At 53.8% G+C, this 15,444-nt stretch overlaps 1 protein-coding gene across 8 annotated transcripts in view; it reads right to left on the reverse strand.

The window, feature by feature from the left end:
• ZNF710 (zinc finger protein 710) overlaps positions 1-15,444 on the reverse strand; it is a 67,874-nt gene that overhangs the window by 3,788 nt on the left and 48,642 nt on the right. For 4 of the 8 annotated variants that reach the window (XM_022563971.3, XM_022563972.3, XM_022563973.3 and 1 more), the window contains exons 2-4: positions 7,471-8,959; positions 4,524-4,715; positions 3,861-4,035 (exon numbers count right to left, since the gene is read on the reverse strand). In XM_022563971.3, coding sequence (XP_022419679.1) covers positions 3,861-4,035; positions 4,524-4,715; positions 7,471-8,931 — 1,828 coding nt within the window. In that variant the 5' untranslated portion in view covers positions 8,932-8,959. Of the gene's footprint in view, position 1; positions 4,036-4,523; positions 4,716-7,470; positions 8,960-15,444 lie in introns of those variants that run through there. The other 4 variants (XM_089906797.1, XM_022563968.3, XM_022563970.2 and 1 more) reach the window with 1 other exon arrangement.

The following is a 15,444-nucleotide window of genomic DNA, read 5'->3' on the forward strand; positions in this document are numbered from 1 at the left end:
AGAGAGGGCACAGTTAGGCCTGGATGCTGCCTGTGGTCAGTCCCACACGGGAAGCAGAACTAAAGAAGTCATTGCCAGTCACTGCTTCCAAAAGACTCTCAGCTGCCTCCTCTGCCCTCCTGCTCTGGGAGGCCCCCGACTCCCGTGGCTTCTCAAATGTGTGCCGAGTGGGTACAGGCTTGGACTTGAACTCTTGGGGTCATCCCTCTCTTGCACCTCCTGAGTCACTAAGCCCTTATTTATTCTTTGCAACATTACTCATTAGTCTCCTTTGCCATATGAAAGCCTCCTGTACTATATCATGTCTGCAATACCACTCGTTTGGCACCTACTGTATGCCAGGCACTTCACATATATCATCTCATGAATGCTCACAGCAACCCCGTTTAGGAGATCAAAAGGAAGTTCAGAGAGGTTAATCAACTTGCCAAAGGGCACCCAGCAAGTGCTGTTGTTTTGATCCACTGTGCAACTCTACCTCACTTGGCTGGAGGGAGCTGTTTCTCCTCTGACCTGGCGCCAGTTCTACCCAGTGGTATCCTCAGGCCTAGCTCTCCAAGGCCAAGCACTCAAGGTAGGTTAACAAAGACGACGAGATAAAAATTCTAAGAGGCCTCTTGTAATTTTATCAAATTGAAATCTTTTATAAAGCTCTTACTGTTGGAACAAAAGCCAGATAGAAAACTCCACAAAGGAGCTTGGGTGGGGCTGCCTTCCAATGAGTTATGGAGGGAGGGAGGCCCAGGGTGTGACCTGGGGACCTGGGAGTCTTGCTGGCAGGGACTGTGGCTGAGCCCCAGTGTGCATTCTGCCCCTGTCCATCTGGGATATGCGATGTGTTTGGGGAGAAATGGACCCCAGCCCAGGGGTAGCCCTGATGAGTCTAAGGCAGGGTTTTCCAACCTTGGCATTATTAACATCTTGGGCCATAATTCTTTGTTGTGGGGGACTGTCCTGTGCATTGTAGGATGCTTCCCAGCATCCCTGGCCTCTATCAGCGAGATGCCAGTAGCACTGCCCCCGCTGTGACAACCAAATGTCTCTAGACATGGCCAAATGTCCCTGGGGGGCAAACTCACCTCCAGTTGAGAACCACTGGTTGAAGGGTAATCCCACTCATTGCCAATGAGTGGCTCAGGATTAGGGATGGGACCCAATTCTGGCCAGTGAATCATGAGGAAAGGCCTGCTAGTGAGTTCTTAGAATGTTCTTATTAGTTTCACAGAGCAAAGGAGAGCAGGCTCTTACTCTTCCAATGGAGGTGAACAAGGAAGCATATTGCCCTAAAGGCCACTGGCAGCTATTCTGCGACTATGAGGAAAAGCACAGCTAATAATGTGGACAGACAGAGGGAGCCTCACCCTGTCATTGTTGAGGGGCTGAATCAGCCAACTTTGAAGACAGCCTGGACTGCAAGTCATTTCTTAATTTATTGCCTTATTGTTTAAACCAGTCTGAATGGGGTGTCTCTTACTTGTGCCCATAGCATCTGACTTTATAAAATGAGGCCAGCTGTGCCAAATCTCTTTTTTTAAAATTTTTATTTATTTACTTTTTTGTGGCCGCACGCTCCACACGGCTTGTGGGATCTTAGTTCCTTACCAGGGATCAAACCCCGGCCCTGGGCAGTGAGAGCATGAGTCCTAACCACGTGACCTCTAGGGAGTTCCCTCAGCTGTACCAAATCTTATAGCCCCTAGGCACTTTCTTCCTCAAATCCTAGTGCCACACCTTCATACCACATAGTTGATTAAAAACAAGCTAAATAAAGACCCTGGGAAAATTTCTACCTCTGGGTCCCTGTTATCCTCCCAACCTCCCTTTATTAACTCTATTTGGCCTGTCCAGTTGGCCCCAGGGAATACTCTGTACCATTTTTTACAAAGATGTTGATCTACCTCCTGAATTACAGTCCTATCGTTTATTGGGTGGTTCCATCTAGGCTGTAGGCTGCCTTCCTCCTGCACAAGTGTCAAGCCTGAGCTTCTCAGACCAAGGTTATACGTGAGTGGTGGGTGGACCTGGGCCCCAGCCATTCCCGTGCCAATCCCTGCTTTACTTTCTGTCATCTGGTACAATCAGGAACAAAGCAACCCTAGGCATCCCTGGTCACTGACCTCAGGTGGAAACAGCTTAGGCCTTAACCACCCCCTGGGAGCGAGGTGTGCAGGGACAGCTACTTCCAAAAGGACCAGTCCTGTTCTGGTCCCTCCTGGTGGGTTAGCTACCTGGCATGTCCACTAGAGTACTGGCTCTCAAACTCTACTGCGCATAGAATGAACTAGGGTGCTTAAAAAAAAGTCCGGATCCTGGGCCACACGCCAGATCAGTTACATTCGAATCTCTGTGGTTGAGACTCAGGCATCAGCATTTTAAAAATTCTCAAAGTGATTCCAATGTGCAGCCAAGTTTGAGAACAGTTCTCTGGAGTCTAGGTCAGAGGTTCTCGAAGTGAGGTTCCTGACCAGCAGCTTCGGTTTGACCTGGGGAACTTGCTGGAAATGTAAATGATCCGACCCTACCCCAGACCTACAGAATCAGAAGCTCTGAAGGTGGGACCCAGCAATTTGTTTCAACAAGCCTGGAGTGATTCTCATGCTCCCTTGCTCAAGTTTGAAAACCATCACTTTATTCAATGCTTCTCAAACTTTCCGGTGCAAACAAATCACCTGGGGATCTTTGGGAAATGCAGAGCCTGATTCAGCAAGTCTGGGGTGGGGTGGAGCCTGCAATTCTAGCAAGATCCCAGGTGATGCCAATACTGCTGGTCCTAGAACCACATTTTGGGTAAGAAGGGGCTACAGAGCAACTATATGCAGCCAACAGCGTTTCATCCTCATCCAGAATGGAAAACCGATGACACCTGTTTCTGCCAGAACACTCCCGGCCATTCACTGCTCCAAAACTCAATCAGGGTTATTGCAGCATCCCCCAGCATCTGACTGACTCCTAGAAAGTAACCTCATATGGCAAGTCGACTCACCCGGTGACTGTCGGGGCACATTCCCAGCTAATTTGTCTCAGAAGGAGCACCAGAAAGTCAAATAGCTCCAGACTATACAAGGAACCTTCCTGAAGTGTGGTTGGCTTCTCCTTCCTGTAGGATCTCTAAAGTGCCTCCTCCCCATGAGAGGCCAGAGCGACTACAGTTCTTCCAGTACTGACCAGTGTTGAGGGGAGCAGCTATCACTAACATGTAGGGATGTTATAACCAACAGCCAATGAAACCTCCACCAACTGCAGAGGTAAGGACACTTCTCCTGAGTATGTGGGCTACATTCTTTTTGGCAGGCACTATGAAGAATGTGACTGATTGTATATCCCTTTTTGCCTTGGCGACTAGGAAGCTCAGGGCTCCCCTCTGCATGCCCATAGGACCTCCCATGGTGTACTTGGGGTTGTGACCTCACCTGGCTCTCCCTTATCTTTACAGTTGCCAATTTTCCTTTTGTTACTTTCTTTCCCATCCATTTAAATAAAATGTCATCTCTCAGTAATGATCTTGCATGAGTTACCTAACTTCTCTGTCCTTCAGTGTCTGCATCTGTAAAATGGCGGTAATAACAGAGCCAACCTCACTGTGAGGGTTACGTGAGTTAATAAAGGCCTGGCACACAGCACTCAACAAATTATTTTTATTATTGTTTATGTGAGCCGTCGTAAGTCCTCTAAAGTATACACAAATATACCATCATTATCACCATGGTGACCCTCCAGGGTGCTCCCTCTCCAGACCTGAGCCCACCCCAATGAGGTCTCAGGCCTGGCCAGCCTCCCCACTCCCCTCACTGGACAGGAGGCTCCTGAGTGTGCCATGACAGTACCACTCCTGCTCTGTCCACTGCGTGTGGCCCACCCACCTTGGCTGTCCAGGCCGATGTCCATGACGCCGTGCTTGACCTTCATGTGCCGGCTCAGGTTGCCCTTGAGGTTAAACTTGCTGGAGCAGTAGGGGCACTTGAAGGGCTTGCTGCCCGCGTGCAGGTGCATGTGGCCCAGCAGGTTGTACATGCGGTTGAAGGACTTCCCGCACACCTGGAACACACCCCACCCGGCCTCATCAGCCCGGGAACCCGCGCTCTCCGGACACCCAGCCACTCCTACCTCCACGGCTGGGCCGGAATCCCATCGGCTGTGGACAAGCACTCACTTCGTCCTTTCCTATGTGATCCCAGAGGCCGAGGACTGAGCCACTCCCTGCTGGTCACCGTTCCTGTGTGTCTGCCCCACGATCCCTGAGCTGAAGCTGTCAGAAACCCAGGGCTCGGATCTCCAGGTGCACTGAGTCTCGGGTCGGGGCTCTTTCCCTGCGGCTGTACCGTGACCTTCACCCCCTCCTCCAATTCTCAAAAAACAACCTCAGTAGCTTGTAGGACCTGAACCCTCACCACCCACCCCAACCCCCAGAGCCCAGGCAGTTTCACCCAACCAGGGCTCTCTTGCCCATACCGGGTCCCGGCTGCTGCCGTCATGCTGAGGCCACTCGTGGGGAAGTCCCACCTGGGGGCCCGAAGGCCTGGTACCTTGCATTTGAATGGCTTCACGGGCGAGTGTACAATCATGTGGGTCTTGAGGGTCTGCTTCTGCACGAAGGTCTTGAAGCAGATGTGGCACTGGTAGGGCCGAACGCTGGTGTGGATCAGCATGTGCCGCTTCATGTTTGCCTGCAGGGTGAACTCCCGGCCACACACCTCGCACTTGAACTCCTTCACACCCTGTGCGGGGTGGGAGCGATGGTCAGGGCCACACAATGGACACAGGCTCTGGAAGTGCGTGCGTGTGTGTGTGTGTGTGTGTGTGTGTGTGTACCACAGGGTCAGTGCTTCTGGGAAATGACTTCCTGGGGATGTTCCAAACAGGGGCCACTTGTTTGAAATGCCCGGGAGGATGCTGGGGAAGAACAATTTACTATGGAAAGCATTCCAGTGATAGGGAGAGATCGGCTGAATCTTATTGTTCTGACCCATACACCTGCTGTCTCCTGCCCAAGAGGGCAGGTGGATTTGTAGGTCTGTACCAGGGCACTGAGGCAAGCGTGTTCGTTTGCACGTTAATTCATTCATTAATTCATCAACCATTTACCAGGCACCTGCTATAAGCCAGCATCACATCAGGCACCAGGGGCCTCTGGCCAAGAAGACACAGCCTTAGCCTGGGGGCCTGGACGGGCTTCCTGAGATCAAGATGCATGTATATATTTTTCACCTCAATGCTGTCTCTCAGTGGTCTTTTTGGTTCACAGACCCCTTTGAGAGTATGATTAAAGGTATGAGCACCCCAGGAAAAATGAAAAAACATTCAGGTCTGTGTAGAATTTAAAGACTTCTCAAACCTCGGAGCCCGTCCACGACCCCTGAGAGTGTATTCTAAGCTTCTCTTGTGATAAGAACAACCTGTAGCTCTTGTTGAACAAAAAGCCTCTCAGGCCCCTCCCTGGAGATTCAAATTCCCACGAATTTTTAATCCCAACAGGTTCCGCAGGTGATTCTTATCACTGATGGACTTTGGAACACAACCCCAGGAGACAAAGATTCCAAGGGAAAACCCTCTGGTTTGGATGGTCAACATGCTTTTCCATGGTCTGGAGGTGACCCCCAGAGCAGGACAGGGTGCTGTGTGCACAGGAAGCACAATGTATTGTCTGGGGAGAAAAGTGAGGACAAAAGTTCCTAGAACCCCAGTAATTTAGTAGAACTCCAGTGGCACCGACACATTTCTGTGGTCACAGCTGCTGTCCCAACTGCTTGTTTGGTACAAAGTTTCATGTCATAATTTAACAGTTCCCGTGTCTATTTCTCTCAGCAGACAGGCTGTGTCTCCTGTCTTGTATGCTTGCTTGACAGAGCGAAGATGATGTGTATGACCACGAAGGGGCCCTGCCCTTTGGGATGGTGTGCACATGTGTAAACTGAGGCTGATAATAATAATTTTATCAGCCTTTGATTTTTGCTTTTGCCTTTTCTTCATAGTATTATTTCTCTTTTAACACTTTGTGGACTTGTGGGGATTTTTAAGTCTCCTAGTAGAGGAGAAAGATGGCAAATATATAGCACGTGTACTTATCACTTTGCACTCTCCCCACCCTCAACCCCTGCAACCCCCAACTCCCCGCAGGCGGAAAGAATCAATCATCTGGTTTTACAGCTGAGCCCAGATTCAGCTTCAGAATCCTTCTTAACATTACACTCTAGGTAGCTACACCAGTTGAATGAGGAGCACCTGCAATGAAACCTAAGAATCACCTCTGCTCCAGCAGAAAGAGTACCCAGGGCTGGGAAAGGCTGGATTCTCGGCCTGGCAGGCTGTTTCTTCCCTACTCACTGTAGTGTCCACTGTGAGAAATAAGGACATGAGTTTGACCAGGAGTGTCTCTAAGGCCGCAATTATGGAGAGGGGCAGCTCTAGGCATGTTCAGCTTCAAAGAGTGAAGTTGGTTGGATTTGGGGTGGAAACCATGGGTCAGGACAAGTGCCAGAGTGGGACTGTGGGACCTGAGAGGCCTCATTCCCCTTCTGGACGTAAGAGCCTCTTAAAGGAGGTGACGTTGGCTGAAAGGCAGGGTGGCCAGTGGACTGAAGGAACAGGAAGGTAAGGGGAGAACTGGTCAAGTTTATGTCTAGGGACACAGTGGAAAAGGACAGTGTTGCTCCACCTTCTGTCCCCACAAGCCACTTTGCTTCATTTTGTCATATTCTAGAACCAATTGTACTTTTCCATAGCAAATATTTTTCCTTACATCTATTCCCTTTTTTTTTTTTTGTGGTACGCGGGCCTCTCACTGCTGTGGCCTCTCCTGTTGCGGGGCGCAGGCTCCGGACGCGCAGGCTCAGCGGCCATGGCTCACAGGCCCAGCCGCTCCGCGGCATGTGGTGTCTTACCGGACTGGGGCACGAACCCGTGTCCCCTGCATCGGCAGGCGGACTCTCAACCACTGCGCCACCAGGGAAGCCCACATCTATTCCCTTTTAAAATGAAATATATTTAGCATTTTCCTAAAGGGAAGGCACACAGCTTTTGATAGACTTGTGTAATTATAAGGAGCAAAGGAAGCCCTCTGTGCTTCTGACCATCTATCTCATCCACCTCCCCGTGGCACCCTGGCCTCTCTCTGGCCTCGGTCCTCCCAGCCACGAGATAGAGAATCAGCGATTCTCCAACTGTGCTCCTTGGGTCCCGCAGGGGTTCCTCAAACATTTCAGTTAAAAAGTTTTAAAATGAATCAAGTTTTACTATTTAAAAAAACTAATTTCAATTACATTTTTTTCTAACACTCATCAAAAAAAATATAACTATAAAAATGAGAGATGTTCACCACCTAAAAGATCTCAGGCAGTGCTTCGGGAAGCACTGGATGAAAGCACGGCAGGAGGAGAGGGCAGAGCCTCAGGCCTGGGGCCAAGCCCCCGGCGGGAGGCGGGGGGAGAGCCCAGGGGCCAGGGCCTTGCTGGGGGAGGCCTGTGGCGTCCTTACCTTGTGGGTGAGCGAGTGTTGCTTGAGGTGGTGGATCTGGCTGAACTCCATGCCGCACTCGGTGCACACGAAGGGCCGCACGTTCTGGTGCTTGAGCATGTGGTTCTGCAGCTGGCTGCGGTAGTGGAAGGACTTGTCACACTCGAGGCACTGGTAGAGGGTGGGGCCCTGATGCGAGGCCAGGTGGCGCTTGAGCTGGGTCAGGGTGGAGAAGTCCAGGCCGCACTCGACGCAGACGTGGCAGCGGCCGCTCTCGTGCTTCACCTCGTGGGCCTTGAGCTCGCTGGGGTAGGCGAAGCCGCGGCCGCAGAAGTGGCAGCTATAGGGCTTGACCTCCGAGTGCAGCAGCATGTGGCGCTTGAGGTGGCTGGTCTGCGTGAAGGCCTTCTGGCACACCTGGCACTTGTGCGGCCGGGTGCCCTGGTGTGTCAGCAGGTGTGTCTGCAAGTGGCTGGGCTGCTTGAAGAGCTTGCTGCAGTGCGGGCACGAGTGAGGCTTGATGCCATTGTGGCCCAGGATGTGCGTCACCAGGTTGTACTTGGATGTGTAGGACTTCTCGCACATGCGGCACTGCCAGCGCTTCTGACGGTCGCCTGCCTCCACCAGGTACGAGTCGTCGATCTGCACGTTGATGTCCAGCCGGTCCAGCTGGGCCTTCTTGTGGCGTTCCACCGTCGAGCCGGCTGCGTCGGCCTCAAATTCGCCTGCCTCCTGCCACACAAAGCCCTGTTCCGGCTTCACGGGCTCCGGGGACTCCATGGTGGGGGCCTCAGGGTCGCTCAGGGGGGCCAGGTGCGGCGGCTCGAAGCCACACTCTGTGGGCAGCGCCTCTGGCCCGGGCAGCGCCATGCTGGGCTCGGGGAAGCCGTCCCGGGCTGGGTCAGGGAAGTGGGGGTCGAAGGGGGCTACGTCCAGCTCTGGCCGCGGGGTTCGAGGCAGGTGCCGCAGTGTCCGGGGCTTGCGGCTGAAGACGCTGAGGTCAATCATCTTGACAGCGCTGCTCTGCACCAGGGCCTCGCAGCCGCCACTGGCCACCTCGGTGGGGGCCTCCGCTGGGCCCGCATCCTTGTCGTCGCCGGGTACGGACACCTCGTAGACCTCCTGATCCTCTTCCTCCTCCACCTTCTCAAACTTGACCTTGGGCACCAGCCGCACGGGCGGCCGTGTCTTCCGCCGGGTGTGCTTCTCAAAGGCTGCCTCCACCTCCAGCACCTCCTCCTCTGCCGGCTCCTCCAGGGCCCGCCCGTTGCAGGCCAGCTGGTAGACATCTGGGCCCGGGGCCCGGGGCTCCCCCATGGCCGCCCCGGACAGCTCCGGCCCCAGGTCCGGGTAGAAGGCTTCGGCGCTTATGGTGGCTCCAAAGAGCTCATTTTCTGAGACCAGGCCCAGCACGGCAGCCTGAGCCAAGGACAGCACCACCACGGCATCCGTCTGTGTCCCTGAGTCCATGAAGCCCTCCATCCCGTGGCGGCTGGCTAGGAGGGCATCGCTGCAGGAGGAGAAGGGAACATTAGCACTGCCGCTCAATGTCGCGCAGACAGACAACAGACAGACAACAGACAGACACACTCAGGAAGGGCTCAGCCAGTTTTGGGCGTGTCTGTCCCTGACGCCTTTCTCTTCCTGCCTTGGGAACAGGGCACACTTGTAATTATGGGGAGCAATGATAACCCTCTGTGTATCTGATCATCGCCATGTCCTCCATCTCCCGGTGGGATCCTGGGTAAGCCCTGCCCCCTTGCTGACCTCAGTCTTCCCATCTGTGATACAGGGTGGTTGGATTTCCTCAGTGGTTCTCAAACTATGTTCTGCATGTCCTTCAGGAGTTCCAAAAAAAAAAAAAAAAATCGGATCCAAAATTGCAAAAAATAAAGATTCTTCTATTTTAAAAACCCATCTACTCAAATGTAATGTATACCTTATTCCTACACATTCAGTAGGCCCACTGGCTTTGTTGCCAAGGTATAATTAATTTTGCACAGACCTTGAGACTGTACAGTGAGGTGTTAAACAACTGTCACCATTTGTAACGGCTTGGCCATGTGAATGTGGTCTTTTGGGTTTTTTTTTTTTTTGGGCAAAAACAAGGCAACACACAAAAATCAATTAGGTGCCGAGGCCGATCTCAGACAGCAGCTACCTCCTGTCAGCCCTGATGCTAAATGATTGTGCCCATCACAACAGGTCACTGTTCTTGATTAGCTAAATGTTAGACATTTAAATACCTAAATTTATACCGTGTAAAATATAGCTTGTGGGGACTTCCCTGGTGGTGCAGTGGTTAAGAATCTGCCTGCCAATGCAGGGAATACAGGTTCGAGCCCTGGTCCGGGAAGATCCCACATGCCATGGAACAACTAAGCCTGTGCGCCACAACTACTGAAGCCTGCGCACCTGGAGTCCGTGCTCCGCAACAAGAAAAGCCACCACACTGAGAAGCCTGCGCAACGCAACAAGGAGTAGCTCCCGCTCGCCGCAAATAGAGAAAGCCTGTGCACAGCAACGAAGACCAAACGCAGCCAAAAAAAAAAAGAAATTAGTGGGTTAAAAAAAAGAAAACATGTATAGCTTGTGTCTGATTTGTACACTGGAATTCCATGTTCCATGATCTGATTTGAAAGATCAGATTTGAAAGAAGGGCTCCATGACGGCTACCAAGTTTGAGAAAACTGGCTGAAATGAATGCTAAAACTGGCTCCCAGGGCTTCCCTGGTGGCACAGTGGTTGAGAGTCTGCCTGCCGATGCAGGGGACACGGGTTCGTGCCCTGGTCCGGGAAGATCCCACATGCCGCGGAGCGGCTGGGCCCGTGAGCCATGGACGCTGAGCCTGCGCGTCCGGAGCCTGTGCTCCGCAACGGGAGAGGCCACAACAGTGAGAGGCCCGCGTACCGCAGAAAAAAAAAAACAAAAAAAACCTGGCTCCCAGGTTCACAGCTATGCGCTCTGATCCAACAGGTGTTTCTAAAAAAGCCAATGAGTCCACCTATCAGGGTCCAACCCCCGGTGCATCAGCTTCCTGCCTTCATAGACGCTCCAGGTGCACCAGTGCCCTCCGTGTAGCCCGGCCTTTGCACAGGGATTCTCCCACCCAGGTGCCCTTTCCCCAACCCCAACCCCGGTGAGCTGCCGGCTCCTCCCACCAGCGCCCCAGGCTTCCCTCAAATTCCCCCTGTTCCTGGGGCTTCCCAGCCCTCCCCGCCAGCCCGGATGTGGAAGGGCCTCCTCCCTGGCCTGGGATACTCATCAGATTGTACCCCGCCTCCAGCTCAGTGCCCAGCACAGCACATCAGAGGCACCCCATAAGGAAGGGGAAAGGAAGACAGGACTGGGGTGGCTCCTGCCTGCCTTGCTGGCTCTTCTCCCAGGGCCAGGGTCAGGTGCATGGCCGGCGGCGGCCCTTCCTCAGGAAACCAGCTCCCAGCCTGGTGCCTCCCTCCCCCCACAGGCCAGAGGAGCTTCCCCTTCCTGAAGCCGGCTAAAAATAAAATACCCCAGGGAGGAATTTAGCCTCCTTGAAACAGACACTAAAGATTAAACTATTAAGCTTAAACCAGGGCTCTCATGGAAGGGGTCAGATGGAAGGAAACCTTTGGGTCCACCGGGAACAGGCTGGGGGGTTAGCCCTGATTCAGAGCCCACCTCCCACCCCCTACTGGAAATAGCACCCAACTTGAGCTTGGCCTCAAGTCCCAGCTCTGTCGTGTACAAGTGACTAAGCAAAGTCACTTCAAAGTCACTTCTGCGTCTCAGTTTCCCTGTCCAAAAACGGGGATGGAAACACCTACCCATGGTAGGGTTGTGAGAGCCCAGAGGTCAGAACGTAGATGAAGGGGTTAGTTAATTATAAAGCCCTCACCAAATGTAAAGAGTCACTATTATTTATCTGTCCAGATCTCTGATGAAAACCGCAGAGCTAAGAGACTTCTCCATTCTGGGGCCCGAAATTCAAGCAAAGGTTTGGGTGATTCTGCGACAGCCTCTAGAGACTAAGAGCACATCCACTGATTAGTGCAGCAAATATTTGCTAAATCCCTGCCCTGGGTCAGGCCCTGTGCTTGGAGATGTAAGGGAGATGAGATGACCCCTGTGCCCGCCGGAGTCCCTGTGGGGGAGCATCACTGCCTTGGATGGCAGCGGCCCATCTGACACAGCGCCCAGCAGCACCCAGCAGCAGCCCTCATGTCTGCTGTGGGTTTGAGAAAACAAGCAGCTCAGCACTTTTGTCTAGACTTCCTCAAAGGCAGGGCCAGCGGAGGGGAGGGGCTGACCCTCAACAGCGGAGCCTGTGCTAGGACTTGGCCCTGGATTCTAAATTCAAATTTGGACAATATCCTTTTCTAGCTCAGGTATATCCTGTCACATCCTGAGCCTCAGTTTCCTCATCTCTGCGGAGGGGGATATGGTGCCTGAGTCCTGGGGTGCTGAGGAGATGAGATGAGGATCCCAGTGGAAATGTTAGTTCCCTCACCTGTGCTCTTCTTCTGGCCCCAGTCCCTGGCACCACCCCTCTTCTGGCAGCTGAAGGGAACGGGAGCAAAGAAACCCATAACATCACTCTACTGGCAGATGAGTCGGCGAAAGAGTCAGCCAGTGTCAGCCTGTGGGAGCTGGAGCACAGGTCTGCTGTGGTCCTCTACACGGAGGGTGATCATGTAACATTCCATCCCTGTTAGGAGGGACCTTCTAAGAGTGAAAGGGGCCACTCCTAAGGCTCACACCAGGATCCCAGGTGCAAGCCGAACCTGCCCTTGGCCACCACGTGTCCCCCTCCTGCAGGGACAGGTGGCAGGTTTCACTTTGGGGCTGAGGACTGGAGCCTGTGCCTGGGTGTAAACGGGGACCTGCCCAGTCCTTGCTCTCAAGGGGTTCGAGCCCACGTGCGGGGACACAGAGGTGCCAACAACTAACCACAAAGGTGGTGACTGAGTGCTCACCAGGTCCCAGGAAAGCCATTCCATCCTACGAACAATGCCATGGGGGCGGCGTGGGGGTGGAGGTAGTGAGCGCCACACTGCACAGCCCAGGAATCTGGGGCATAAGTACCAACAGCAAGCTCAAGAGTGCCCTCGCAGTGAGGGCAGAGCTGGGTCAGCACGCGGGCCCCATCCAGGCTCCACTGCATCTTCTGTGCAACCTGGGAGGTCACGTCACGGCTCTGAGCCCAGCCTCCTCAGCTCCCAGGTGCTGCCCTGCCCACCTCAGGCTCCCAGGAGCCAGCAGCAAAGCACGGGCAGGCTCTGGGCAAACTGCAGCATAAAGCCTCAGACCTGTCCCTGCCTGGCTGGTCCAAGGCTCCGGCCGGACTGGGGAACTGGGGTCCCCCTCGAGGGCAGCCACAGCCCTTCCTTGGGTCTCCACTCAAAAAGCACTTTTTCCTGGGAGCCTCCATCAACCCATCTGCCCATCTGGCCCGTCAGGCCCCTGCTTTCTTTTGCTGGGTGGATACTTGCCTGACCAGACACATATCACCCTGTAAATACATGTTTAAGGGGCTTATGGGGCTCAGTGTTCACTGGGGCAGCCAGGCAGGCTGTGTGTGTGTGTGTGCTCATGTGTGTAGGAGGGGCTCTGTTTGTTGCGACAGAAGAAAGAGGACAGAAGGAAGAACGAAGACAGAGGGAATCTAATTCACCTGCGTTTCGCATATGTGTCAGTCCGCCTATCACACACAGGGCCAGGGAGTGGGAAACTGGTGGCTCTGCAACCCTGGTGCCATTATTCCCCCTCCTCCTGGGCCATCTTTTTGGTCCCCCCCCCTTCTCAGAGGCCACAACTCTCCCGTTTTATGTCCTGGCACAGGCTGCTCAGGGCAGGACGAGAGCCCACCAGGTGCGCCCCACCTGTGTGCCAGGGCGGGCCCCACACCTCAAGGACCCTTTTGTCATCTTCCTGGGCCCCCCGTGGCACCTCCTTTCTCAGGGCAAGGCCTCTCTCCCCCCTCTTGTGCCGTGGGTTCAGAACAAAAGCTCTCTACGATGTCCAAGAGAAAGGGGAGCTCAGACCGCCGCGGGCTCTGCACAGCCTGGACTATGAGATGAGGGGCCATCAGAGCTGATGCAGCTCAGCCTCCTACCAGGACACCCTCGGTCCCCAGGGTGGAGAGAAAGGAAATGGCAAAGGCAGGGAAATAGAGGAAATGGAATCACTGCCTGATTGTAGTTTAAAGACTTGCACTGGGAGTAGGGGGAAGGGAGGCCATAGCAGAAAGAGAGAGAGAGAGAGCGAGAGAGAGAGAGAGAGAGAGAGAGAGAGAGAGAGAGAGAGAGAGAGAGAGAGAGAGAGAGAGAGAGAGAGAAGGGCTGTGGAGGCCAAGAAACAAAAGCAGGGGAGGGGGAGGGGAAGGAGTAGAGTGGAGAGAAAGGAGGGGACTGTGTCAGTGACACCAGAAGCCCAGGGCTGCCCTATTTCCCAGGGCTTAGCATCACCCCCTCCCAAGCCTGAGCGCCAGGCCAGCCCTGGGGAGTGACCCAAGTCTCATCCCCTGAGGCCCAGCAGGAGGTCTCCCCAACCCAGGCAGGGACCCAGGTCCTCCAGACCTCTCACTGTTGCTTCATCTATTGCTGTACTATGGTTCCTGTAAACACTGACACAAGCTTGTCAAATGAATTAATGAGTGACTTGCTATGTGACCCTGGACAAGTCACCTGACCCTTCAGGGTCTCGGTTTCTTCATCTGTAAGATGGACACAAGAGGCTTCTTGGAACCTTGAGGGCAGGTTAATCCATTGGCTTACCTGCCTGTCTTCCAGGGTCCCCTCCCCAAGACGAGACCTTTTCTCATCCACACTGCTTTAAAAGATCCTTTCCTCTCACTGAGACCCCCTTCAAGCACCAGGGGAGGGTCAGGGAGCTCTGAGTAGCTCTGGAACACAGAGAGTGGGGCAGAGCACTTGAGGCCTGGTCTGGCCTGGGGCTGGCGAGACAGGAGCCATTTGGAAGGAAGAACCAATATGGCCTGGTGACCACCTGGCTATGCTTTTCCTCATGCTCACCACCAGGACATCTCAAACTTAAGACACAGGAATGCTCTGGGGCTTCTGTGAGCCCAGACTTGGGATGTCACCAAGCACCCTGATGACTATTTTTGAGGGCCTAGCAAGTGCCAGGGCCTGCTCCCTGACACAGGCCCCGCAGTGCCCTGGGCTTCTGCTAGGGGGAAACGTTCGCCCCTTGGCTTTGAACCACCAGGCGACTCTGAGGCTGTGGTCTCCAGTCCTGCCACTGAATCACTGACTCAACACACCTGCCAGGTGCTGGGTGCCATTCTTCGTCCTGGGGATACAGTAGAAAGCATGATAAGCTCCCATCCTCAGGGAGCTGCTCTGAGCGAGCTCAGTCTAAAACCTGAAGCGCCAGGATCTTTGGGAGGTAGGAGGTGCAGCGCTGGGGTTGGGTGGGGACAGGCCCAGTGGAGCAGCCCCTGGGTCCTGAAAAACTGAACCCAGAGTGGGGCAGAACAGGTAGCTGGGCCCAGGGAGGGGAAAAGGAGGTCCAGGTACGCACACAGCTGTAAAAAAATACACAAAACGAAACAAAACAAAAAAACCCCCCAAAACAAACAAAAAAACCACTCACGGGACTTCAACTTATAGCAAAACCACCCTCTTTGTTTCCTCTCATGTCCCCCTGATGGTAGACTTAAGGGTAAACTCTGCTCACATCCCATGAAAGGAAGAGGAAGCGAAAGCAAAAGCTGGAGGTTTGTGCAAACCTCAGAGCTCCTTGCACAGTCTCACTTCTGTCCAGCCCACAAGGCCTCACTCGACTCAGCAGCTCCAGGCCCAGCGCTGACGAGGCAGCTGGGTTGGGGGTGGGGTGGCCAAGGGGGAAGTGTATGAGTCTCCTTCTTATAGGGGCCTCTCTCTGCCTCAGCTTCCCCTTTTCTCTGTGGACAGATTTGCTAAGCCCTGCCTCCAGAGGCCAGAGTGGCTGGGCCACCAACCCACAAACCACAGGAGGACCTGACGTTCACC

The sequence above is a fragment of the Delphinapterus leucas genome, chromosome 2 (assembly GCF_059928025.1).
Source record: "Delphinapterus leucas isolate spDelLeu-1000000601 "Yukka" chromosome 2, BTC_Dleu_Yukka2, whole genome shotgun sequence".
Lineage (NCBI taxonomy): Eukaryota > Metazoa > Chordata > Mammalia > Artiodactyla > Monodontidae > Delphinapterus > Delphinapterus leucas.